The sequence below is a fragment of the Leuciscus leuciscus genome (genome assembly GCF_965113295.1).
Source record: "Leuciscus leuciscus genome assembly, chromosome: 6".
Lineage (NCBI taxonomy): Eukaryota > Metazoa > Chordata > Actinopteri > Cypriniformes > Leuciscidae > Leuciscus > Leuciscus leuciscus.
This window is the reverse complement of record NC_138730.1, coordinates 38,190,634-38,218,527: the sequence shown is the minus strand read 5'-3', so window position 1 is coordinate 38,218,527 and position 27,894 is coordinate 38,190,634. Positions and strand designations below refer to the sequence as shown.

Sequence of the window (27,894 nt, the reverse complement as noted above, 5' to 3'; positions counted from 1 at the left end):
ATCATTCTAACATCCTGATTTGGTGCTCAAGAAACATATCTTATTATTATCATTGGTGTGCTGCTTAATATTTTTTTGAAACTGTGATAAAACATTTTTTAGGATTCTTTGATGAATAGGAAGTTAAACAGAACAGCATTTATTTGACATAACGTGTGTGTGGGTGTGTGTGTGTGTGTGTGTGTGTGTGTGTGTGTGTGTGTGTGTGTGTACTTTACTGATTAATTACTTTGATTACATCAACATCATTAGCACTTTGAACTTTATTTGAACAATCTCAGAAAAAGTTCCACATGACCCAGAATGCACCAGGAAAAGATGTACTGTGAATGCTCTAAACAGCAACAGAATTATGCCTAATCATATGCCTTGATTTGATTTGGTGTGTGCGTGTGTGTGTGTGTCGTGTGTGTGTGTGTGTGTGTGTGTGTGTGTGTGAGAGAGAGAGAGAAAGAGAGAGAGAGAGAGAGAGAGAGAGAGAGAGAGAGAGAGAGAGAGAGAGAGAGAGAGAGAGAGTGGCAGTGCTGTATGAATTTGATTTGTGGCTTTAATATCTCTACAGTAGACTGATATGGACGACTCAAGCACAAACAGGTCATTTGAGGTTTGTTGAAACAGCCAGTTGGTGCTTAGCCTACAATATCAGATGAACACTAATAAACACGTCTGTTTGGTGTTTATAAAAAAGGCAACACATATTACAGACCGTGAGTGCATTATAGAGTAATGCTGTATTCATTTAGTTTGAAGAGATCTTTAAATGCACAGAGGACTGTGTGTGTTTGCATGTGTGGTATCCAACAGTGCTTCAATACAAGTTATGCTCTTGTCAACAGCATCCATTACATATTTTTTAATTATTACAGAAAATAATTGTTTCCTGTAGTTTGTAAAAAGCAAACAAAAATCCCATTTACACTAATGCACTGAAAACTAAAGTCTATAGAGCACCAAAATTAACATTAAAATTAAATCTTGATTACCTCATCTGTATATATGTATGTATGTATGTGTGTGTGTGTGTGTGTGTGTGTGTGTGTGTGTGTGTGTGTGTGTGTGTGTGTGTGTGTGTGTGTGTGTGTGTGTGTGTGTGTGTGTGTGTGTGTGTGTGTGTGTGTGTGTGTGTGTGTGTGTGTGTTTTAACATTCCTTGAACCCCATATACGTACAGTATACCAATATATCTGCTCTAGCATCACATTGATGATCTTTCTCACAAAGCTTAGTAACAACAAACAACAAAAGGCAAACACTTAAACAACTCTCCAGGGAGACCATGGGTAGTAAAATTTGTTCTCAGTTCAGTTCCAAAATGTTCTTTTATTAAAATACCCTTTATTCTTCCCACGAGGATTCAACTGTATGTGCCAAGAACAGACTGCGCATCAATTTGGATCAAAATCATTCCAGTCTCGATGGTAGAATGATGATGATTAAACATTTTACTTTGATAGACCTTATGCTATTCCCCACAGCAAAGCGCAGCAGTGCCTCTAAAGCTCTGATATGTATGGAGAGTCCTCTTGAGATTATCCTCACACTGTAGGATGTCTATGCAGTACTTTTCTGGCTTGAAACCCTGATGTAAAATGTGTTTACGTGTTGATAAGACTCGCTCATGCAGACAGTAAAAATCCTAAAGCAGTCCAATGGCAGAAATCAGGTGTGTGTGCGTTTACTAACAAATTTGTCTAAAGAAGTTAGCTAAATCTGACAAAATAAATAAAAATAAAATGATGTTTTTTATTTTAAAAAATGTAAAAAGCCTCACATAAAAGCAATTCAAAGTGGTATGTTCTCATTAGATTGCAAGTAAACATGATTATGTGGATGTATGTGTACAAATGTGAGAAGAAAAGTTTAGAGTTTGGAGACACAGCAGGGAAAGAGCATCTTAAAAATACACTATGTACCCCATGTGTATAATCCCTCTAGAGAGAGAGAGAGAGAGAGAGAGTGTCAAAGAGAGAAAGACATATTTGATGATGGAGAGAGTGTGTCAGAAGCAGACTTCCTAAGCACTGCAGTGCCATAGAAATTGAAAGAGAGTGAGAGATTGGTTAGGCTGGGATTATGATAACAGCATGGAAAAAAACGGCCCCATGAGATGTATGGAAATAGCATCCTATATCCTGTTTTACACACACACACACACACACACACACACACACACACACACACACACACACACACACACACACACACACACACACACACACACGACTCCAAACTACTGAACGGTAGTGTGCACTTTAAGGTGCAGTAAGCAATTTCTGAGACATGCTTTGGATCAGACTGAGCAGCACAACACACTTGTAGCCAATCAGCAGTAAGGGGCGTGTCCACTCGTGATGGAGGAGGAGAGAGAGTGAGCAAGAAAGAGAGAAGGCTGAGAGACATTACCAAAGAGAAAAGAGGAATATCAAGGGTTATTATCAGGCAAGAGCTTTATGACCCGCATTAATATTAGAAAAGCTTGCCAGCGCTGGAGAGACCGAAGCGGGAAGGCCTGAAATCAGACGGCAAGGTTTCTGTTCCTGCTCCATACGTGAGTAACATTGGTACTGTTTTTTTACAGAACCAAGATATGCTGTTGTTGTAATGTTAGCTATAGTAACTGGACAGCTTTGAGTGTCATTGTTTGTTTGGAAATGCTGTGCTGTTGGCGACTAACAACTGACTCTTGCTTGTATACTCTAGTGTACTGTAAGTCAATGTTTTGTTTTTCCTTGTCGTTTGTTCTTCATCATCGCTTTATTTTTCACGAAGCATTATTTAGCTTCGCTTCATCTGGTAAAGAGACATCCACTTGTGTATTGCATGTTCGTGCATTTTGAGGGCAGATCAATGAAGCAAGGGGTGTGTTTGTTTGGGTTGATTTCAAATTAAATCTGAATGTGAGCTAGCAAAACTAGAAGCATCTGTGTAGTGACTTGGAGGCCCAAGCCTCACTTACCCTCCATAGGTGAGTTGCTGTCAGGGCGATTGGCGAAAACCACATCCACATATTCCAGCTGTAACCGCTGCAAAGAACCCTTCAGACCTAGAGAGAGAAACAGAGAGAGAATGCGTAAGAGAATTTGAATGCTTTGGTGAAATCAAACTGCACCCAAAACCGCTATAAGGTGGTCTGAGGAACGTTCAGTGTTCGACAGGAAAGACATTCATCAAAAAATTGTCTCTCCCTCAAACTATTGCTTCAGAACACTTGGGATAATGCCTGAGTTTTATGGACCACATTTATAATACTTTTACGAGGTATTTTGTCTTTTTTTTTTTACGCTCAAAAAGCATAAACATTTTACTTAATATATTTTTGTGTGTTTTGTGAAGGAAAACAAAAAAAGATTTGGAGCAACATTAGGGTAAGTACAGTGAAAACTATTCTATAAAATAGGAAAGATAACAAATTAAGACACAAACTTATGTAGTTGTCAAAGGACTTTGAAAGGATGAATGATTCAGTCCGACTGTCACTTTCCTTGTCCCATTCAGAAACAGAGAGAGACAGAGAACAAAGACATACATTATGCACTGTCAGTAATATGTTTGTTCTCTTACGAGAGGTCTCTCGTACTGCGTAAGATATCTTACGCTAGGGGAAAATCCTTTTCCGCGAGATATTGAAGCCAAAAATTATCCTTAATTTTGTAATAATGCAAAACGCGTTGCAGCAGCAATGCAGACATAGGCGAGACAGCTCGCGCGCCTATTGGCTGCTCTGCGGCAACTGCAGCAGCCTATCGAGCGAGGCCCGGCGTGACGTCAGACCCAATCAGGGCACTTCGCGCCCGCTGCGTCACGTCCCGCCGAAATGGGCGTGGTCTAGGCCTATAAATATCGCTCGCAGGCAGCTATTATCTGATTTTTCATCCTTCAAGCGAAGCACACGCATCGCTGGAGCTGGATTAGAAGCCGCGCCGTCGAGAGAGAGCACCTTCAGCGGGACGAGTCACTGAAGTCGCTGGCCGCGCCGCCTTCCTGCCTTCCTGCTGCGCTTTCCGGCGCTTATATCCTTCTCTTTATTGCACTGTATTTCTGTGTGTGTGTGTCGCCGCCGCGACACACATTTCTAAAAGAGCTAGCGTCTTTTTAAAGATGCCTTCCTGCGGCTCGTGCAGAGCCACACTCAGCGACGGGGACCGCCACGTGATCTGCGTTTCCTGCCTGGGTGAGGAACATGCAGCTCTCGCGCTCGCTGACGGCGGATGCCCTCACTGCGAGCTGATGGCAATGGCGACTCTGAGGACTCGCCTAGCCGTCTTCACCGAGACTGCTCCCCCGCCCGCCGCGGCGTCGCGCCGTAAAAAGCGCCGTGCCCAGCGGGCCCCGGAACCCTCCCTCAGCCGCCAAAGCTCGCCGGTTCGCCCGCTTGCTTCCCCGGCTTCTTCTGTTTCGCTTCCTGACGGACAGCGGCCGCCGTCTGCCGCCGCTTCCGTTGATATCGCGGATGAGGAAGCCCTGCTGGGAGAGGATGATTCCTGCTCTATCCTGGCGTCAGGCAGTGAGGATTGGGCGGGCTCTGAGGACCCCGCGCCCCCTGCCCGCACTTCGTCAGGCAAGAGAGCTTCCATCGAGACGGAACTCATGCGAGTACTCGCACAGGCCGCGGCGAGCCTCGGCCTCGAGTGGTCTTCGCCTGAGCAGCCCGCTCACAACCGGCTGGATGGATTTTTCCTGCCTGGGGAGCGCGCTTCACCTGTGTCCAGACCGGCGCCTTTTCTTCCTGAGTTACACGAAGAAGTCGCCAAGTCCTGGAGCGCCCCCTATTCTGCTAGAGTGCGTCCTGCTGTTTCTTTGGCATTCTCCGCCGTTGACGATGCCAAGAACAAAGGATACCTCTCGCTGCCGCCGGTTGAAGAGGCGATAGCGGCCCACTTATGCCCGCCCTCCGCTGGACGGCGCGCTAAGCCGGCCCTACCCTCTAAAGCTTGCCGCACGACGTTGAGCTTGCTCCACCGCGCTTTCTCCGCCGCCTGGCAAGCTGCGTCAGCGTTGCACACCATGGCAATGCTCCAGATCTTCCAGGCCGATCTCCTCCGTAAACTGGATGAGGAAGGACCTGACGCGATCTGCGTGCCGGACTTAAGGAGTGCCACGGACCTCGCTCTTCGTGCTACTAAGTCCGCAGCGCAAGCCATTGGACGGACTATGGCTTCTCTCACCGTGTCTGAGAGACATCTATGGCTGACGCTCTCGGAAATGGCCGAGTCTGAGCGCACCGCGTTCCTCGACGCCCCGCTTTCCGCCACAGGCCTCTTCGGATCCTCCGTCAAAGATTTCGCAGAGAGATTCGCAGAGGTACAGAAAGCGTCTCAGGCTATGAAGCACTTCCACCCGAAGCGCACCAGCTCTGCAGCAGGCCGTGCGAAACCGTCTGCTCAGAGCTCACAGCCACAGCCACCGTCCACTGCCTCCACTTCACAGCGCCGCCAGGCCAGAAGCGCGAGACCGCGCTCCCGCTCATCCGGTCGCCGCCCCGCAGGACGCGGCTCGCGACCTAAGGTTACGGTGAAGCCCGAGGCCCCGAAGTCGTCCTAGCACAGCTAGGAAAACGACGGTGTTCCAGTCCCGCTGCGGCCGGACTCACACCAAAGCTATTCGCTCGTCCAGTTCCAGAAAATGTGACTGTTCCAGTGTTTTCTGCAGCCAACAAGTCGGTTCTGTCACCCGCTTGCCTGCACACAAATGCCGTTTTCACGGCTACCCAGATAAATCCCCAAAAGAGCGTATTTTCTGGTGTCCCGGCCACGGCCGATGGTGTTTCGTGTGTAGTAAGAATGCCCACTGCCCAGTGCCCATCCCTACACATAAGCACAGCCTGTCACACAGGGCTCGCGCACATAAAACCGACTCAGGTCGGTTGCGCTTCAAACATGGTGAATGTGCCCACTACCCAGTGCCCACTAACACCACGTTATGCATGTCTCACGGTTTCTGTAAAAACGAAACCAACGTGCACTCGCTTCACGCAAGCGAACGATGTTTTCGGTGTGATAAATGTGCCCGCTGTCCCGCGCCCACATCCACACATAGACATGACAGTTCCCACGGGAACCGCCCAGCCCTCCCCCTCGCGGTTAACCACCGTAGAGGAGTCGAGCGCGGGCAATCTGCCCGCTGTCATCAGCGCGCCCCATGCCTCAAATGTCACGAGCGACACGCTTGTGTTACAGCACACAGAAGCTTCTCCATCGCTGGGCGAGCGGAGCGCGCTTCGTATTCGACCCCTAGCTATCCATGCAGACGCATGGGCAAAGCTACCCGGGGTTTCGAAGTGGGTGCTGAACATTATAAAAAGAGGCTATTCGCTGCAGTTTCGCCGACGCCCTCGTCGCTATGTGGCGCGCGTCGAGACCACGGTAAAAACAGAAGTAGCACATCTACTTCGAGCCGAAGTGACGAAACTATTGAGAAAAGGGGCCATAGAACCTCTCTCTCAAGATCAGAGCGAGGGAGGGCTATACAGCAGATACTTCCTGGTACCGAAAAAAGACGGGGGTCTCAGACCCATACTAGATCTAAGGCAACTGAACAAAGTGCTTGTGAAGCGACAGTTCAGGATGCTCACGACCAGGCAAATCCTTGTGCAGATTCGCCAAGGAGATTGGTTTGTGTCAATAGATCTGAAAGACGCGTATTTTCAAATACAGATAGCGTCACGTCACAGGCGATTTTTGAGATTCGCCTTCGAGGGCCAGGCATATCAGTACACAGTCCTGCCGTTCGGTTTGTCCCTAGCACCCCGTACATTTACGAAGTGCATGGATGCGGCGCTCGCACCCCTCAGAATGAGAGGCATGCGAGTGCTGAATTATTTGGACGATTGGCTGATTCTAGCGCAATCTCGCGCAGTGCTCATAGAACACACGACCATTTTACTCGATCACCTCGAGGATTTGGGTCTGAGTGTCAATTGGGCGAAGAGCTCCCTGTCACCCAGTCAGAAAATATCTTTCCTGGGCACAGAACTGGACTCACTATCCATGATAGCGCGACTATCACAACAGCGCGCGGTAGACATTCGACGCACAGCGAACTCTTTTCGCTGCGGCGCGTCTGTCCCGCTCAAAAGATTTCAGAAGATGCTAGGTCTCATGGCCTCAGCATCGTCAGTACTCCAGCTGGGTCTGCTCCGCATGCGCCCGCTGCAGTTTTGGCTGAAAGCGCGAGTCCCACGCAAAGCGTGGGCACCCGGTTTGCTTCGCCTCAGGGTCAATCAGAAATGCGTTACAGCTCTGAAACCCTGGAAAGCGAACGACTGGTACCAATCAGGTGTAAGCCTGGGGACTTCCTCGAGGGTGAAAGTGGTGTCCACGGACGCGTCCACCTCGGGATGGGGAGCGCTGCTCGAGGGCAGACCGTTCTTCGGCCAGTGGTCAGAACGGGAGAAGCTCCTGCACATAAACTGCCTCGAATTGTCCCCAAATAAAAGGTCACCACGTCTTGGTCCGTTCGGACAACATGTCTGTGGTATCCTACATAAATCGCCAGGGCGGCATCAGATCCGAGAAACTGTACAGGCTGGCAGAACGCCTCCTGGTATGGGCTCAGTGCAACCTGCGCTCGCTCAGAGCAGCGCACGTGCCAGGGATCATGAATATAGGACCAGACAGACTGTCCAGGAACAATGTTCCGGCAGGCGAATGGTCCCTACACCCACAGACAGTCCAACTGCTGTGGAAGAAATTCGGCAGAGCGGAAGTGGACCTGTTTGCGTCTCAAGAAAACGCTCACTGTCAAGAATTTTTCTCCAAGAGCAGGAGCGCGCTGTCCCATGTGTGGCCCCGCCGCCCGCTCTATGCTTTTCCCCCCGTCTCTCTCCTGCCTCAGGTGATAGAACGGATCAGGGAAGAAGGATGCTCAGTACTGCTGGTAGCACCGTTCTGGAAAAACCAACCTTGGTTCCCAGCCGTGATGCAGTTAGCAAGTACTGCCCCGTGGCCAGTACCAGTGAGGAGAGATCTCCTCTCACAGGCCCGCGGCTCGATCTGGCATCCTCACCCGGATCTATGGTCCCTTCATGTCTGGGCCATCAACGGGTACATGTTGGACTCCCTAAAGGAGTATTAAACACGATCACGCAGGCTAGAGCTCCGTCTACAAGACGACTCTATTCTTCGAAATGGTCAGTGTTTTCGGGCTGGTGCACAGCCCGTGGTGTGTCACCCACAAATTGTGATGTGACGGAGGTGCTTTCCTTCCTACAAGAGCTGTTGGATGGGGGCAGGGCCCCCTCCACGCTCAAAGTTTATGTGGCAGCTATAGCAGCGTTCTCAGAAACAACGCTTGGTCAGTCAATAGGAAGGAACGATTTAGTCATCCGCTTCCTTAAAGGAGCTAAGAGACTGAATCCTCCCAGACCTCCCTCAGTCCCCGTATGGGACCTTTCTACGGTTCTGGAAGCCATGAAAGGTGCGCCATTTGAGCCTTTACAGTCAATCGATTTGAAACACCTGTCTTTCAAAACGGTGTTTTTGCTGGCTCTCACTTCGGTGAAGCGCATAGGGGATCTGCACGCGCTCTCTGTGAGCGCGGCGTGCATGGAGTTTGGGCCCAATGACTCAAAAGTTATACTCAAACCTAAGCACGGTTATGTTCCAAAATCCCTCAACACACCGTTTAGGGCGCAGATTATCTCTCTGTCAGCCCTACCGGTCCCTGATGAGGAAAGAGACGCGAGCCTCCTTTGCCCAGTCAGGGAATTACGAGCTTATGTGTCTCGCTCGTCTGTTTTCAGACAGACGGAACAGCTCTTTGTTTCGTTTAGCGGACGTTCTAAGGGACTAGCCGCGTCGAAACAGAGCCTATCCAGATGGATAGTTGATGCTATAGCGCTGGCATACGCCTCCAAGGGCATGCAGTGCCCTTTGGGTGTCAGAGCGCATTCCACAAGAGGCATGGCCTCTTCGTGGGCTTGGTCAAGTGGGATTGCCTTGCAAGATATTTGTATGGCGGCAGGCTGGGCCTCCCCGTCTACATTTATAAGGTTTTATAACCTAGAGGTTCCCGCCCTGCAGGCCAGGCTGCTGTCGGTCTAAACTACCAGTATTATCTGACCTGATGCGTTCAGCTCAGAATGCTGCGTTTACTGAGCACAGCTCATTTTTCGACAGTTTAAAGCTGGGCAAACTGTGTAAGACCCACATTTTTTCCCATCAGTTCAGGCCGTACCCCGCCCTGTCTGTATGATGAAATTTGCGTCCCTTCGACGCTACTTTATGTGGAAAAGTGAGGCTGCACCCCTCCTTCTTCCCGGACTCTCTGTGAGTTCACTGAGTGATTGTGCACTATATGTACCCCGGGCTTTCGCCCTTGGGTCTTTGGTGTCAGATCTCAGCATGCACGGCGTTTTACATTGGGTCCCCTAGCGTAAGATATCTTACGCAGTACGAGAGACCTCTCGTAAGAGAACGTACTCGGTTACTAACGTAACCTCGGTTCTCTCTAGAAGAGGGAACGAGTACTGCGTATCTTGCCGTGCATGCACACGCTCTGGTTGCTTCGATGATGAAAAACCAGATAATAGCTGCCTGCGAGCGATATTTATAGGCCTAGACCACGCCCATTTCGGCGGGACGTGACGCAGCGGGCGCGAAGTGCCCTGATTGGGTCTGACGTCACGCCGGGCCTCGCTCGATAGGCTGCTGCAGTTGCCGCAGAGCAGCCAATAGGCGCGCGAGCTGTCTCGCCTATGTCTGCATTGCTGCTGCAACGCGTTTTGCATTATTACAAAATTAAGGATAATTTTTGGCTTCAATATCTCGCGGAAAAGGATTTTCCCCTAGCGTAAGATATCTTACGCAGTACTCGTTCCCTCTTCTAGAGAGAACCGAGGTTACGTTAGTAACCGAGTACGTTTGTGTATATTTATAGACTAGGGTTATATCAGTGACCATTTTGGTATCGTCCAATATTAGGTTTAAAATGATCGAGATTATTCTTATAAGGGTGATACCTGAAGTAAATAATTCTAGGGCTTATTTCAAACTTGGAAGCTTGTCAAGATTAAAGAAGCTAGTAACTTTGAACACTGTTTTGAACACAACCCTAACAGATGTATAATATTGGACATTATATTAGTGATCAGTCATACAAATATTGCATATTTATTGGTATAAAATTCGGGAACACAAAAATAATTATCATAGGTCAATCATATTGACCAAAATAAATGGTTTCATTCCTATTTATTGACCAGTGGCCCCCGAAAAGACACATTGGGCACACTTAAAATTAATGTCACATAACACTATAGACAATTATGTACATTACCATTACCAAAAGTTTGGGGTCAGTAAGATTTCTTTATGTTTTTAAAGAAGTCTCTTATGCTTACTTAGGCTGCATTTATTTGATAAACTCAGAAAAAACAGCAATATTATGAAATAGTATTACAATTTAAATGAACTGTTTTCTTTTCTAATTTATATCTGTATATTTTATATTTAAATGCAATTTATTTATTTATTATTTTTCAGCATCACTACATCATTACAATACATAAAATGTTTTGCTAAACATTTTTTACTTTTAAAAATATTCTATTTTTTTCTTCTTCTTCGGATTCTTTAATGAATATAGAGTCAAAAAGAACAGTATTTATTTGATATAGAAATCTTTTGTAACATTATAAATGTCCTTACTGTCACTTTTGATAATTTTATTATTAATTTCTTTTTAAAAAACCCATCTTATATCTCTTGTTTTTCCATTTAGAACCTCACAAACATCTGCTCTGTGAAATGTTTTGCATGAAAAGTGTTCTTGAACTGTCCTTCTTTAAATAAATGGTTGGTTTGACATTTAATGCAATGGCATTCAAGCGTTTTTGAGCGCTGTTTAAGTGTCCAAATACTTTTTGGGGTCACTCCACCTCCGAACACATTTATGCTTAGTTCCATTTTAGCTTTTCTTTTAAATAAGATTTTCTTCTTTTATACACCTATGTGTAAGTACTGTGAAAGTAAAGCATTGGCAAAACTGTGATGCTTTACAGTCATGCCAATAAATCTTGGCTGAGAGAGAAATAGAGAGAGCAAAACACCAGGTGTGTTGAAACAAAGTCAGAGAGCTTTCAGGTGATCAGACGCTGACGTGATTACTCTGCCATACAGAAATTAATCTGACAGATAAACCGCACACTCATTCATCATAAAAACACTGTAATCCAGCCAATCTCAGACTCATTAATCTGCCCCTTGCTCACCGAGTGCGCCCTCGCATCCGCCACGGCTATAATCAGTCACAATTCTCTGAGTTTGTGGAGGAGATATTCTTAGCGGGGAGCTTTTTAAAGGATAAACAGACGTTCCTTTCTAGCCCACAAACAATGTCAAACAAACACGAGCTAACGAGGACGAGAGAGAGAGAGACGAGAGCCAGGAAGGAAAACTACACACAAGCTAGAGTGATAAAAATAACTGGGGATGAGCGAAGTATGCGAACGATTCAATTAGTTTCATGAAATACAAACAATGAGTTTTCTCAATCTGAAAGTGATACAGAAATGACATTATAGATATTAAACTCTCATAAAATCAGTGGTCCGCCTCCGTCTCATAGGAATACAGTAATAGAGCAGAGATAAATCAGAATATTATTCCATGTAGATTTCCACTCTTAATCAGGCACTCAAATAAAGCTTACGATCTCAAACACTTCACATAATTACATGCTGTCGATTATGAGAAAATTAAAATTAAATTACAAAATAAATGAAAAGCCTTAAAAGGTTTTAAAAAGGTAACAAACTGCAGCTAAATCTGTATGTGATCAATAATTTTTATTTTTTTAAATCAATTATAATTTTTCGTTTTATTCAGCCTTTTGGTATTGTTTCCTGAAGAAATATCTAAATATATTTAAAATAATATAATTTTTTTTTAATTTATAATTAAATTTGGGGGGTGTAAGAAAAACATAAACAAACAAATAAATAAGTCTTACTCTGATTCTCATTTCAATGTATCTTGTTTTAAAGATTACAGTTTAGACATTTTACTAGAAAACAGGACAATCATATGATTATGAAAATTATATTTGGAAGTGTAATAAAAGTAGAAGGCGAATAGTTTCTGTGTATACATACTGTATTTGAATCATTACCTTGAAAGATTCAGAGAGAGAGAGAGAGAGAGAGAGAGAGAGAGAATCTCACACTGTTTAAGAATGAATTTTGGTGTGGGTGCTGAGCTTTTATTAGGAACAAGGCCACACACTGCAGCGAAGGAGAAAAAAAAATCAATAAAGGAGGAGGCAATGAGAAAGAAAAGAAGAAAAAAGGTTCAGGTCAATTACAAACAACAGGGGGATTAGAAGAAAGAAGAATATCTACCTTCAATAATGTGCTTCCTCGAGAGCCCACGCTCTGTCTCTGCCCTAGAGAAAGAAAGAAAGAAAGAAAGAAAGAAAGAAAGAAAGAAAGAAAGAAAGAAAGAAAGAAAGAAAGAAAGAAAGAAAGAAAGAAAGAAAGAAAGAAAGAAAGAAAGAAAGACAAATGCCTAAATTTTAAGGAGAAAATAAGGGTATAGTTATTACTAATAAAATAGAGTAGACAGACAGACAGACAGACAGACAGACAGACAGACAGACAGACAGACAGATAGACAGATAGATAGATAGATAGATAGATAGATAGATAGATAGATAGATAGATAGATAGATAGATAGATAGAAAGACAGAAAGACAGATAGACAGATAGATAGATAGATAGATAGATAGATAGATAGATAGATAGATAGATAGATAGATAGATAGATAGATAGGTAGGTGTATTCACTCCACTAATACTTACTTTCCTCCCCAGTACAGTTTAGTAGTGATGACCAGACTGGATCTCCTGTACACACACAGACAGATTATGGATTATGTGTGAAGTTTTATACATTTCTCAATGAAATTGATCAGTGGGATCTCCCTTAAATAAATAAAATGAGAAAACTAAGATAAATACCTCCAACACTTCTTCTTGATAATGTTTCCTAGGATTATTTCAGCCCTGTGAAGAAAGACACATTTTGAGTACTTTGTAATAATATTTAAATAGAAAAAATACTAAACAAAACAAAAAAAGATTTGTAAAGCTTTTTTTTAAAAAGGCCATTTTTGTTTAGTGAATTCACTAAACAGCCACTATAGCACTGTGCTATGCATATTTAAACAAAGTTACTGTCATTCTTTTCAGGGCAAACACACCTCCTTTGTATGCAGTTTCATTATAGAATTTGCATCTTTCACAAACGTCAGCGCTATTTGCCTGACACACAGTTAACGTTGAGCTATGGTTACTGTCCGCGGAAATCTGGAGGAAATTTAAGCTTATTCAAAATTAATGTAAGTGTACTTTTATAGTGATTATGGCAACAGTCATTTATCAAATGATGCTCTAAAGCATTACAGCCAGGCACATATCCAGACTTTTGCCATTTTAAATATAGTCAATGTAGTTGCCTGATCACAGTGGTGGAGTGACACTGTATAGATATATGGTTCCTATAGTTTGTTGTATCCTGCACTACTTAGCACTCAGAACCGGCCTGCAAACCAGAGAATTGCCCCATGTAAATTGCATTCAATACTAAATTTGTGGCTGTTTGCGTCACAGCCTGAATGCATAATTCTTTTAGTGAATTTGATGCAAAAGCATCAAAGCATCAGTGCAGACAATATGTACAGAAATGATGCGATCAGTGGGTGAATTTCAGTCATAGTGAATTCCCTTCTGCATCTTCTAACAGGTTTAGATAAAACAGCTGGCAAGATGGAAGTTTGGATATGAAGTTTACAGGCTGGACTATTATATCTGCTGAATCCCAATTCCCATTCTATCTATTAAATAGGCTTTATAGTATGCAATAATATTTAGAATAGTTAGATGGTATGAAAAGGTAAGATGTCCAGATGAATTCAGCCAAACTTACTTCCCAGCTGAGTAGACCTCTGCAGTGTCAAAGAGGTTGACCCCGTTTTCATAGGCTATAGTCATCAGCTGCTCTGCCACCTGCAAAACACACACACACACACACACACACACACGTACGCACGCACGCACGCACAGTATATCACTCAGAAAGCACTCAGCTGTCAATCCTCAATGCAGAGAGCTGAGAAGTGTGTGAAACAGATAATTGAACGCTCACCTTTCTGAAAACTGCATTGCTTAATCCTCTTCACATGACTCACTGCCATGTGAAGCACTTTTATAACATTCATGTCCCTCACACTTAACCGAATTCAGGGCTGATTTTTTTTTATTAAATTTTTTTTACATATTGTGTTAAACCTATGTAGAATATATTTGCCACTTTTATTCATATGGACAGTGCAGTTAGGATAGGCAATGATGGAGAGAGAGGGGCAGAACAGGATCACAAAATGCATGTTATTCAAAAGAAAACCATTTATCTTTGTAATCTTTCATCAAAACGCAATAGCTTGCTCTGTCCGTGAAAGATGTTCCTCTTCGGCTGATTTCACCGAGCACTGTTATTTTTCAACCCCTCCCTTCCAAGCACTTGCCTCCATCCTGGCATTTAATGCCTGCTTGTCACTATGTATATAGGAATATGTGATATTGCACTAGAATTAACAGCATCTGACAGTGTTTTCATTCCGAACACCTCACATTGTTTGTCACATAATGCTGAAAAAATAATGCATGTCTTTACGGACAGATTTTCAGGCAGATGAACAGAGTGGCATTCATGTGCATATTAACACAAGATTATTATTATGCATGGATGCTTGGTAAATGTATCCTTTAAAAAATTGTGCTCATCATTTTATAAATAGTAAGACAACAGCTAGTCGTGACGTAGGGTGTGATAAATTAAACTGCACTGCAATGTCACAACTATCTTCAAGATTTCAAAGCACAAGCTATTACACACACAAGTCATCATTACTAATTTGAAACGATTGCGACTGCATTGCATTGCATCCATTGCACTGTTTTTTCATTGTTGTTCTATGTAAACAGGTGCTAGATGGATGCGTTTGACAAAAGAGCTTGAATATTTTGCAGCGTCTTGCGCATGGCACAGCATTCTAAATACGCAATGCTCAATTTAATATAAGATCAAATAAAAAAAATGTCTCAGCTCTAGCGTTGGGCATAGTGTTAGTGACATAGTGTTCTAAAAATACAGTGCTCAAGTTAAGATAAGCTTTAAAATCAACTTTTTTTTAAAAAGTGTTTTTTTTTCCATTCCACTTCCCTGCGTTGTGTTTTTGCACTTCACTGCACTACTTTTTCATGTTTTTTTTTTTATGTAAACACGCACTAGACGGATGTCTTTGACCATTGTGCTAGCGTCATTTGCAGCGTCTTACACAAGTCATTGGGCCCTATTTTAACAATCTAAGCTCATGGTCTAAAGCGCTCAGCGCAAGTGCACTAAGTGCGTGTCCGAATCCACTTTTGCTAGTTTAACGATGGGAAACGATGGGGAAGGTTAAAGCGCCATCTACAGGACAAGACGGATTCCACCATAACTTTATGTACACAATAATAATCTTTTACATTGTAATCCTTTTATTTTTAATATTTCGCATGTTTGTGTGCTGCTGCGCGTCCCTTTGTGTGTAATAAGCAGTGTACGTGCGTTGTTCACCGCCTATAGGCTCATATTATGTGAGGCTCGCTCATGGACGAACAGTTGGCACAACATGGCACAGGACGTGAAAATGATAACTGCGTCGGGCTGAAACTAGCAAGAAAACACTTGCGTCACGCCTGATGCTGCATTGCGCCGGGTGTATGATAGGGCCTGTAGTGTTCATATTAAAATAAGTTAGACTAAAAAAATGTGTCTTGAGGCCTTTTGTTTTTGTTTTGTATTTGAAGTGAGATGCAGGCAGTGGAATGTGAAAAACGCAAAGACTTGAGATGCATTTTTTAAAAGTTAAACTTCTTTTAACTTGAGAACCGAGTTTTTAGAACACTGCGTCATCGATGAGACGCTGAACACGCAAGATGTGAACGCAACGGTCAAAGACATCCGTCTAGCACGTTTCAGCGTTAACAGCCAGTTAAGTCACGGTCACACTAGACTTTGAGCACAAGGAATTTCAATTCAAGTCAAGTCATCTTCATTTATATAGCGCTTTTAACAATGTAGATTGTTTCAAAGCAGCTTTACAGAGATAAACGTATAATTTAAGGTAACAGAGATTGTTTTGGCTTTATAGCGCTTCTTTAATAAAGTTATTTTCCAGCTAAAGTTAGTTTTGATTGATTCGCTTCCGTCGCAACGATCATTTGTTATTAAATTAGGGGCCGATTAGACGACACCATTCTCTCTACGCAGACTTTAAACGCAAACCTGTGATAAACGCTGATGGCGTTCACATGCGCATTAAGAATTGGTTCTATAGTTATGTGCGTTTGAATATATGTGCGCAGGTTTGTAATTCCCAGAGATGGGGGACTCGAGTCACATGACTTGACTCGAGTCAGACTCGAGTCGCAAATTTAAGGACTTGAGACTTGCTTGACTAAATTAAGAAAATGACTCGACTTGACTTTGACTTGAGATCCAATGACTCGAGACTTGACTTGACTTGAACTGTATGACTCGAGAATGACTTGATATACATTTTTATATAAATCATCGCAACATCAATTGATGAACAAAATGAAAGCAACGGAACCATTGACGTCATCAGATTCTGCGCGATTGCGTGACGCTGCACAAGCACAGGAAAAACATACATCACGGTGAGCGCGGCAGCGCGCTAAATACTAAAACATCTCCCAGCATCGTTTCTCTTTGGATATAAACACTAGAAATTGACCATATTCATACAAGAAGATTTGCTGTACGCATAGACAGGGCCGCGGGAAGTGGGGGTGCTGGGGGTGCTGCAGCACCCCCTGTTTTCACAGAATTGTAAATGCAACGCATATGTTTGTTCATTAAAATGTATAATTTTTTAGCATTTAGTCATTTATTTGTATTAAACACTTTAAGTGGGCTATTTAAAAATTGTTATTTATATGTTAAATTATCTTTTTAAAACATAAGCGCAGAGTGTTAATATTGTGTGTGTGTGTGTGTGTGTGTGTGTGTGTGTGTGTGTGTGTGTGTGTGTGTGTGTGTGTGTGTCGAAAGAATTTGTCCGCAGCTGCTCAAAAAAAAAAAAACGTCAAAAACCCCACTGTCAGTGTTTTGTAAGGAAAAGGCAAATATGTAAAATATAGCAGGAGACATTTTAATTGTTTACTAATGAAACAGTTATTTTTTATGTCAGTGTCGGCTAGACAGATGAAGTTGACGACTCGCGATCAGAGAGAAATGCACATTTCATACGAATTACATAAGCAGCGCAGTCTGTTTTCTTTCGTTTTGAATTGTTCTGCTTAAAAGTAGACATTTCAAGCTATCTATATGTCTCAGGTCTGTGAGGCAATAGGCTACCTTATAGGCCTACGCTGAGTTTCATTTATGAGACGAGCTCCAGGTTCGCCAGCTCCTCCGTATCCTGATTATTTATTTTCTAATAGCCTATATTTAGGCTACTTCTTATTAAATCCAGACAATTTGTTGATGAAACATCGATTAAAATTAAGATACAATTAATACAAAACGAAATTCGTTTAAAGACAGGCTTTGTGCTTTCAGTTTGAGGTCTCTGTGAAAGTTTTAAAACATTATTTTAGTGCCGCTTTAGAGCGCTCACGTCCGTAACGGAGAACTGTCTGTAACATTTTTTTATTTATTTTTTGTGAAATAAATTTCTAAAAAAATGCGACTTAGTCCAGTGCGATTTAGGCTATAGATGTTTTTTTCTTCCCCGTGGCGCATTTTGTGACTGATATGCGACTCCGGAGCAATAAAATAAAAGGGACTCCGGAATAAAAGCAGAATCAATAAAGTCAAAAATGTGATGTGCAGTCAGGTTTGAGTGTGTGCGCGTTTTTTGAGGAGTTTTATAGTCTTGATATTGTTTCTTATTCAAAAGTGGTGACGCCCCTATTCCACCCCCCCCCCCCCCACCCCCCCAAAAAAAAAAAATCAGCACCCCCAACCTAAAACCTCTTCCCGCGGCCCTGCGCATAGACGACCATCACAACCTCGAACAGTCGAACTTCATTCACCACGTCTAAAAGTAAGTTATGGCTTGTTTAACCTGTTTGTTATAGTTAATTTGACTATCTTTAAATCTAGAGAGAATATTGGTCAAAACAGCATGCCTCTTTATACACAATTATGTTTTCAAATGTAGCTTAATGTTGTCAATATTCAAATGATAATTAATGATGGCATGTTTTGTAAAACATTTGCCACATTTCTTTCAAATCATGCTTTAAAGCCAAATATGTCGTTCTTTCCAATGACAAAAAACAACATAGAAAACTGTTAATGTTTTGTCGTGTTTTATGTTTCTCTTAAAGCAGGGTTAGATGTTATCAGGGGGTTGGGGGCAAAATGGCAGCAGAATTAATATGCACCCAAAATTCTAAATGTGGTGGAAAAAATGCCCTAGTATGAGTTATTTTTATAATTATAACTTAAGATATTAAAACATATTTCCAGAATTTTGGCGCGATTGCAAATGTGATAATGATTTTATAAAACAGTTAAGTAAACAAAGAGTGAATATTGTGATGTGACATTTTAGACATAATATTCCCAATATTCTCTGTTTTTGCTCTATTTCTCCAATGACAATAGTTCCAAACAAGCCACAGAAAGAGTTATGCGTATTTGTGATTAAGTGACCTAGTTGCTTAGTTCCAGAACGAATCTGCCGTTTTGAACGAATCAGTTGAATGAATGCTTCTATGACTCGTACATTAAGACGGTGATTTGGCGCCACCTATTGGCGGTTTTAACTTCATAATTAAAAATATATAACTTGTATAAAGGGGATGCCAGTTTGAAGAATGCCATTTGGTGGCATAGGAACCATTATACTTGAATTGTGAATTGTTTAATACCTTTTAATGGTCTTCTGCAATGTTTGAGGCATATTTATTTTTTCATGCTTTAATGTTGGCCTAATTTCAGTTACATTTACATTTTAGGCTATGTAGTTTGAAATTGTATTTATTTTTTAGATTTTGATTGTAGTAACCACTCAGCTGGTTGTGGAAATGCATATTTAAAAAAAAAAATTTGCAAATAAAACCATAGTCCACAACTTCTGTAGTTTTAACTTATTTTAATATATAAATTCAGTGAAATCATCAAACGTTTGTATGACTTGCCAGTGACTTGTGACCCAAGCTACGACTTGACTTGACTTGCTTGACATAAAGCAGTGACTTGACTTGACTTGACTTGCTTTTCACAAAATTGACTTGGACTTGCTTGAGACTTGAAGGTTAAGACTTGAGACTTGCTTGTGACTTGCACATGTGTGACTTACTCCCACCTCTGGTAATTCCCTACAAACCAAGCCTAAACAAAGTATTGGTCTTTCCTTATAAATTTTGAAACAGAATATTATTTTATTTTGTCACTTCGGGGTAGGTACGCAAAACGAATTTTCCCGACAACGCTTTATCTGTAGAGTGGTAAAGGGATCCTCCATAAGGAGAGACTAGTTGGCACTTCAGCACTGCGTTGTCATCGGGTCCAGGCGAAGGTCCTTCATCAGATTTCAATGGACACTGTCGTGATACGAATTCACACTCTGCAGCATCTTTTTTTATAAACATGAATTCAACATAACAAATAGTAATACCATCAAAATGTAAAAATATACAATCTACTCGACTTTACTGCAAAAATATGTGTTCTTTTTATTCAGCCAAGTGGTCATGCAATGACATATCGATCTTCTATATTCGCAGTTCAGTGTTCACCAAACTTGAACTTCGGAACGAAGTGAAATGCAAAACCTTTTGCATGAGCTTGCGTTTCCGATCTGATGCATTTGCATGTGTATGAATGGAAGTCAATGGAACAAAATGTGTAGTGTGACCACCCCTATAATAGGTTTTGGACCAGAGCATCTGTTTTTCTTGTGTAACTGCTGCAATGATACAATGATCTTCATGTCAGAGTTTGATCTTCTGATGAAAGAACAGTTGAAATGATGGTTAAAACCTCTACAATCCATCAGCCTCTCTCTCTCTCTTGCTGTCTTTGATGGAGAGCTGTCAGCCAGCATGAGTGACAAAGATCCGTTCTGTCAGCGTAGTTGTATATTAGCAGGCCGATAAGGGAAAACCGTCTGTTCAACTGCTGATGAGATGACTTATGACATGTGGAGAAGGGTACCGAACTGGGACATCCGCATCTCGCGTAATTTGATTGGACAAGAGGGATGACTGGACAAAAGAGGAGACTCCGCCTCTGGGGAGAGACAGGCTTGTCGTGGAAGTTGTTGCCACAGGGACTTTTATTATGAACCGCTAGTATTTATGTGCATTTGCCTTGGGTGAGTGTCAGAAAGGGACACTGGCAGAATGATGTTATTGTTTGAATAATGAGGAAGACCACAGCATGATGTGTCTACGAGCCTTCCTCTCTGCCAAGACTGTCAACACAAAACATGCTTATCTCGGCTAACTCTACCCAATTTGTGTTTATGGCTAAAGTGGATTTAGAAGTGGGAATTATGGGTGAAAACAGATGATTCAGCCCCCTATTATATTAGGTTACATAATTATGTATTAAGAGTAAATATAGTGTTTTATCTATAGATTAATAGCTGTTGAAAATGTATTGGAAAAAAAATAAAGTTTACTTTCTGGTTATGAATATAAAAATATAAAAATTGAAATACTCACCTCATCTGAAATCTGCCCCCCGAATGTCACCCATGTGCCTGAGAAAGAGAGAAAGAAATTGAAAGAAAGAGAGGGAGGGAGGGAGGGAGGGAGGGAGGTAGTGTGAGTCAGAGTTATCCAGTGAATTAGTTTATTATTATTAGTGATCTTGTCCCTCTGTGTGATGCCGTCGCTCATCCACATCCCTACGATCGGTAAATGAGCGATGGCTCATGGTACCATCACAGAGAGGCACAGAATCACTCTCCAGAACATTTTCGTTCACTGTTCCTTGCTGGAATGATCTTCCCGACTTCATCCAGAATGCAGAATCCCTGACAACATTCAAAAGACAGCTGAAAACTCATCATCTTTTCAGTGAGCACTTAACCTCATCATTAAAAAAAAAATCTATCTTTCACTTTCCTTTAATCCCTCCCTTTTCTAGTTTATGCTACTCTAAGCAATGTCTGAAACTTTGTATTTTGAGCACTTCTTCTCTACTCTTCTGCTTGTTTGCCTTTTCACGATGAATCGCTTGCTGTATTCCTCATTTGTAAGTCGCTTTGTATAAAAGCGTCTGCAAAATGAATAAATGTAAATGTATTTCACGCAGAGTTGAATTTATTTGGTCTGGTGCCTGTCACTGAAACCTTCAAACATATTAGAAGGAAACACAGACCTGAATCTGAATGTTTTACAGTAATAATACAAGTTAAAGAAGAATGTAAGAAAACAAGGCCAGTGACATTTCCTTGAACTTCATTGTTGTTCAGTGAACTTGATGTGGGCTATACATTTCACTTCCATATTGATGTAAACAAATCAACATTTCCCTATTGATTTAATTCAATATGACATAATAATGGTGTTCTTTTTTGGGAAGCTTTTATAAAAACTTTTTATTTATTTGTCTTTTAAGTCTCTCTGGATGAAAAGCATCAGATAAATGTATGTACGTATTTTAACCATCTTGTTAAATAGCAAGAATTTTGACAACTTTTCCAGTTCTTTATAAGGTTATTAGCTTTTGCAGTTGTGAAAATATAAAAATATCATAAATAATCCTAAGAAATCAGGGAAGTCGAAACATTAAAACTCACTTCCAAAAAATGTCATGCAGTTTTTTCACATCAATAAATATTATTACAATTTAAAGGTACTATTTTCTATTTTAATAATGTCATGTATTCCTGTGATGGCTAAATATTCAGCTGTCATTATTTCAGTCTTCAATGTCACATGATCCTCCAGAAATCATATGCTGATTTGGTGCTCAATAAACTTATCAATGTTAAAAACAGCTGCTGCAGCTGATGCTGATGTTGATCATTGCTGCTTTTGTTGCTGCAGAGTAAGTACAGAGACTTGCTACTGCCAATACATTCACAGACATGCTGCTGTGAGCAAGTAAGACAAGCTGCTGCTGCTGCACATATATAACATACATGAAATAACCCCCATATAGTGGATCTATACAGGTGGAGCTGGGGAAGGTGGAGGGTTTCTGAAAGTGTGCTGCAGACTGCTAACAGCAAACCCTGCAAGGATTTGAATGTTGAGCTGCAGCTCATTGGCCACTGATGCCACAGCAACCTATCAGCTGCGCTATGTAGATAATGATGCCATCGCTACCAAATTGAGTTAAGGACCTATCAGCCTGCGGCATCTAGAGTTTCATGACGGAACTTTGTATTTATTTAAAAAGCAAATCTTGTATTACATTTCCTGTCACTTCTGATCAATCTAATGCGTCCTTTCTAAATCAAAGTATTCATTGAATATTTGATAGGGAAATTGAAACCATCAAAAATAAACAAATAAATGCTTCAATACTTTAGTACAGCATTTGGCTAAAGAGATAAAAATGAGGTTGATTCTTGGGAAAATCTGTCCTAGGATTTCCTGAGGGCTCTGTTATTCTTGGCCTGACTCACACGGCTGGCAGTCTAAAGCACCCATGATTCATTGCTGTCAGGGTAAGACTCTGCAGTCACTGCCCCACATCCCTGTCAGAACCACCTACTATCACCCTAAAACTCACCCCGCTCCGGGATGAGCATCTCTCCAGCAAGCACTGGTGTCCTGGGCTTCAATATATGGGATCGGCTGACATTCGAAGAAACACCCGACTGTGTTTCAGGGTGAGGGAACCCGTCGGGGCTGATCAGCAGTTCCCATGGCGATCAAGCGCCCATGGGTTGTAGGATAAATGAGGAAATAGTGTGGGCGTTTGCAAGTGTTACGTTCTCTTGGTGACACCTGTGCAGCTATAAGAAGCATTTGGCGTCTTTCTTGTGTTTCGTAAATGACGTAACAGCCCTCATCCTGCCAGATAACTTTATGCGTACAGCTACTGTGAGCAACGGTGTGCACCAGGGTCTTCGGCAGCTCATCAACTGAGACAAACAAGGGAATCTTTCCGCCTAATCCTGGATCTCCTCGCACATTACTGCATTAGATCTGACTGACTAGATTTTTTATATTCATTTACATTAGTAAATGAAAAAACTTAATATATGCTGTGTTATATTTTACACTTTTATTCACTAAAATATTGAAGTGTACCAAGAGTGATATTTACTATACCTATATATTTTAGATTATTTGTACAAAAATTGTTGCGCTTCCATCATAGTCTTTAAGCAAACACTACTGACTCACATGAATGAACATACATTTATACATGCACATATGCACACACAAGCCTATACAAGAAATTACTGCTGCTTTGGTGGTTTCCACTGAAAGCTGTCCTCATGTATTCAGTAAAGTGCATGTCTGAAGCACTGAAATCTTATCGGCCTGCAGTGCTCTTGCAGCATTTGATCAAGTGGCTAATGTTTGCGATGTCCGACCTGAAGCAATGACCTCTGACGTCTCAGGAAAATAACAGCTACAAGCAATGAAGGGTGAGTTGCAGCACTTTTGCAAAGTATTTCAGCACCAAAACCTGCATTTCAATCACTAACCATCAGTGAATAAGCAGGCGTGAAATTAAGCTCTTAGTAGTTTAAAGCCTTAAAGCCACAAAACAAGTTACAAGTTTCATTCAGCACAGCTTTTGTGAGCATGTTTGCTCTGTTGCTGATTTGTGTACTCAGTTAATCAGGTATTAAAAATAATACAGAAAGTGCATGTAAATAACACCAAAAGCCACTCAAGTCAAGCCAACACCAAAAACTTCAATGCAACAGATTTCAGAGTTCAACATTTTGATTAAGTTCATCAATGTTAACTTGGTCTATTAGCGAATAATAGTGAAAGTCAACAATTCATATTTAACAATATACCTACCAATTTTACAACAAGGAACAACTTTATTTAAAAAATTTTTTTTTATTATCATAAATTTTTTTTCTGTACATTAGCGTTCAGAAGTTTGGGGTCAGTACGATTGAAAAAAAAAAAAGAGAAAATAATAATTTTAATAAATTTCGCAACAGTGACAGTTAAGTTAACATTAATTTTTTTTTTTTTACTTTCATCAAAGATGAATTTAGAAATATTTCAGAAATATTTCTTGAGCAACACATCAGAATATTAGAACGATTTCTGAAGGATCATGTGCCACTGAAGACTGGAGTAATGATGCTGAAAATTCAGCTTTGCCATCACAAAAATACATTATACATTTTAAAATATATTAAAATGGAAAATGGTTATTTTAACTTGTAATAATATTTCACAATATTACTGTTTTTACTGTGTCATTGATTAAATAGTTGCAGCTTTGCTGAGCATAAGAAACTTTTTTCAAAATCTTAGTAACCTCAAACTTTTGAACGGCAGTGTATATTTAGATGCAGGACGGAGGAAAGACTCGTACCGAGGAAGATTCTTATCTAAGATAAGAGAGACACCATTTGGAAATGGATTGTGAAGGGCTTTTTTTTTTTAATGGTGGAATAGCAGCTGTTTGTTCCTCAGTGCTCTTTCTGAAAGCCTTTAGTATGACAACAATAAAATCCAGCTCACTTATCCTAGTTCAGTCCACACCAAACCAATTCAGTTTTCAATGCCCTGTGGTTTTCATACGAGAAAAACATGTTTGCTCTTGGAGACAAAACATAACATTTTCAATTCAAATTTTTGCATTTTATAATTGAGAGCAGAACATCAGACCAGAACTGACACTGCTGTATTTTTCTCTGCGTATCTTGCATTAGTTTGTAGTGATAAATATAGAACGGCCAGATTGGAATAAACTGCATGATCTCTTGCATGGTTTCCTGGAGCCCCGCAGCATTAGAAATGCCTGCTATATAAGCCACTGCGTGTTTTTATCTCAAAACTGATTTATACAGTCATTATGTTTCCATTCACAAGTCTTGTGAATGAAAACATCTATTCGTAAACTAAAAGAAAAAAGAGAATAAATTAAGCGTCAACACATCACTCTCCCGCTGTGTGTGGAGTGTGTGAGGCAATTAGTGAGCTTGTGTTTTAATTCATGATAAATTAAATATGAATGGATGGAGGATAACATTTTCAAGATCATGTGACTTCAAACACACAATGTTGCATGCGCTTTATCTTCATTGAAACATATTGTGTGAACGCATCACAGATCTATGATACTTATTGTCAGTGTGACCTTTTGGGGTTTATGGTTTATGGCCGCTGGTTTATAAATCAAAAAATGCTCACCAAGTCCAAGGCATGACACTCGCAGTCCTGACTTCCCAAGATTCCTGTGGAGAAAGTGAGAAATCTGTTACCAAGGACATAACATTCCAGTGTCTTCACTTCAGACATGCCTGTTTTATTTCATTTCATTTCATTTTGGGTGTGTCTCCTTAAAATAAATGTGCTAAATTAATGTGAAATCTACTTAACACTTCTGGATAAGGCTTAGGAAAGCTCATTGCGTTCCTTCAGTTTAGAGTTTACTGATTTGGATGGTGATTGGTGAATAGTATAAATCCACTGAACATCTGCTTTCCTTTCTGAACAGAATACTAAAAATTACATAATCATAAATATAAAATGTAAAATATAATTTGTGCAAATATTATTACTATTGCAATACAGGGATGGGCAAAATTCTGAAATTAAAAATCCGGCTCCATTCATTAGTGGGAATTTGAATTGGCCACACCTACAATAAGTTTAAAAAGTTACTGTGAATTGGAATAACAGTAAAAAATAAATTAACAGAGTTATAATTCAAAATAGCTATTTAATTGAAATATTATAATTTATTTATATTTTTAAACCTTTAAAACTTTCAGAAGAGCTTTGGAGTGCAGACACATCCTTCAATAGCATTGAACTGTGACAGTTACATAAATAAATACACATTGAAATGTTCTGCACAGATATTTTCATAGTACACTGAACACTTTTATTTCAAAAGGAAAATAAAACGTTTAAAAAGCCACCAAGGTCCTAATTGTTTAAAAAAAATTCTGCTATTTAAAAAATAAAATAAAAACACAAACACATTCATGACCTCCAACACTGGGACTGCAGTGCATGTGAATAATGAACCTCCTTTTTAGACCCAGAGAAAACCATTTTAAGATCTGTTCATCTGTTCAGATGACAACTGAATGTTTGATCCACAGAGACCGCTGTGACTCTTACAGCACTTCGGTGATTTAAGATAGCTATTACCCGTGAACAAAAAATCTTTAATACCTTTAAAAATGTACACGTGAATGCACACGCACAAAATGGCTGGCTGGTATTTATGCCTCAAAGTCTTGGATCTACACTTTTTATGGCTTGAGCCTCCCATTTAGATCATCTTATTAGCTACAATATAAAATACATTAGCTACAGCTCTATTCATCAGGGTGTGAATGTGACTTTAACAGTGGCCTTGGTTTCAATCTACAGTAATTCCTCAGCAATCCATTTCCACTCCCCTATCATTAAAATGTCCTCTACTCTGAAATGTGGCGTCCTCTTAATGCTTGACTGAGTCACAGATGAAATATCAATTTGCTCTATGGTTCACTGTTACTGTCCTCAGATTGCTTAAACATTTGTTTTTATCCTGTGATTATGATAAATACATGTAGACTAAGTGCAGTTTATTTTACTGTTTGAAGGAAAAGATTCTATCTATCCATCCATCCATCCATCCATCCATCCATTTATCCAATTATTTATCTATCCATCCATCTCATTATCCATATATCTATCTATCCATCTCATTATCCATCCATCCATCCATCGTTCTACCTACCTATCTATCTATCTATCTATCTATCTATCTATCTATCTATCTATCTATCTATCTATCTATCTATCTATCTATCTATCTATCTATCTATCTATCTATCTATCTATCTATCCATCCATCCATCTATAATCAAACGCTGAAGTAATAAACTTTGATGTAATTTGTTTGTGCTACAGAACTAAATGACACTTCAAATAATGTGGATTGCTGAGGAGAGGTGTGATATTGCATTTCTATGTGATTGAACTTCCAATTTTCAACCGGTAGATGAAAAATCCCATAAACTTGCATTGAAGTCATTGTTATTGACCACAAGACACTCAGAGAATCCACGCAACCACATAGCAAAGCACTAAAAACCACTCAGAACGCCTTAGCAAACATCCTGACAACCACCCACAACACCTTAATATCGTGGTGGTGGGTTCTGAACGAGCAACACCACTCACATTTTCCTTTTTTTTTGTTAAAAATACCAGAGCAACAGCTCCTGATGTCTGGATCTAACCCTGCCAGCCTCAAAACCGGATTTTGCATCGTAATAAGACCATCAAGATGAATTTTCTTCATTTTTGGGGTATTATTTTAGGAGGAACAACCAGACATGGTACTTGAATATTTCTGTGTATTTGTGAAGCTGTGCATTGCCTCACAGGAAGCAAGTTAGCATGCATTTGGAGGGAAACCAAGAACATTGATTTTGGCTTGCGGACACCCACCCCCGTTTTTCAGTTTACGATGAGAATACCAATTCAGCACGGACAGTTCACATTTCCCTTCCAAACGGATCCGTCTCCAAATTTTTGCATATCAACACCCTTAAGTAATCTGATTAAGAATGAAACCAAATTATAAGATAATGATCTAGTTTAGGTCTCTCGGTCTTATTCCTGCAGGTCAAGTCAGCTTTTCAGATTACCGGTATTGCCTTTTCAAATAAGACAAATCTGTTGTCTTTATAAAAGATGGCTTCATCCTT

At 40.9% G+C, this 27,894-nt stretch overlaps 1 protein-coding gene across 2 annotated transcripts in view; it reads right to left on the bottom strand.

Annotated features, from left to right (window-relative positions):
- The window catches only part of kcnab1b (potassium voltage-gated channel subfamily A regulatory beta subunit 1b), a gene marked incomplete at its 5' end in the record, with an annotated part of 54,148 nt that overhangs the window by 12,144 nt on the left and 14,110 nt on the right, over positions 1-27,894 (bottom strand). For both annotated transcript variants that reach the window (XM_082173629.1, XM_082173628.1), the window contains 7 exons: positions 2,956-3,042; positions 12,337-12,380; positions 12,797-12,841; positions 12,956-13,000; positions 13,923-14,002; positions 20,744-20,781; positions 25,373-25,416. In XM_082173629.1, coding sequence (XP_082029755.1) covers positions 2,956-3,042; positions 12,337-12,380; positions 12,797-12,841; positions 12,956-13,000; positions 13,923-14,002; positions 20,744-20,781; positions 25,373-25,416 — 383 coding nt within the window. The remainder of the gene's footprint in view (positions 1-2,955; positions 3,043-12,336; positions 12,381-12,796; positions 12,842-12,955; positions 13,001-13,922; positions 14,003-20,743; positions 20,782-25,372; positions 25,417-27,894) is intronic.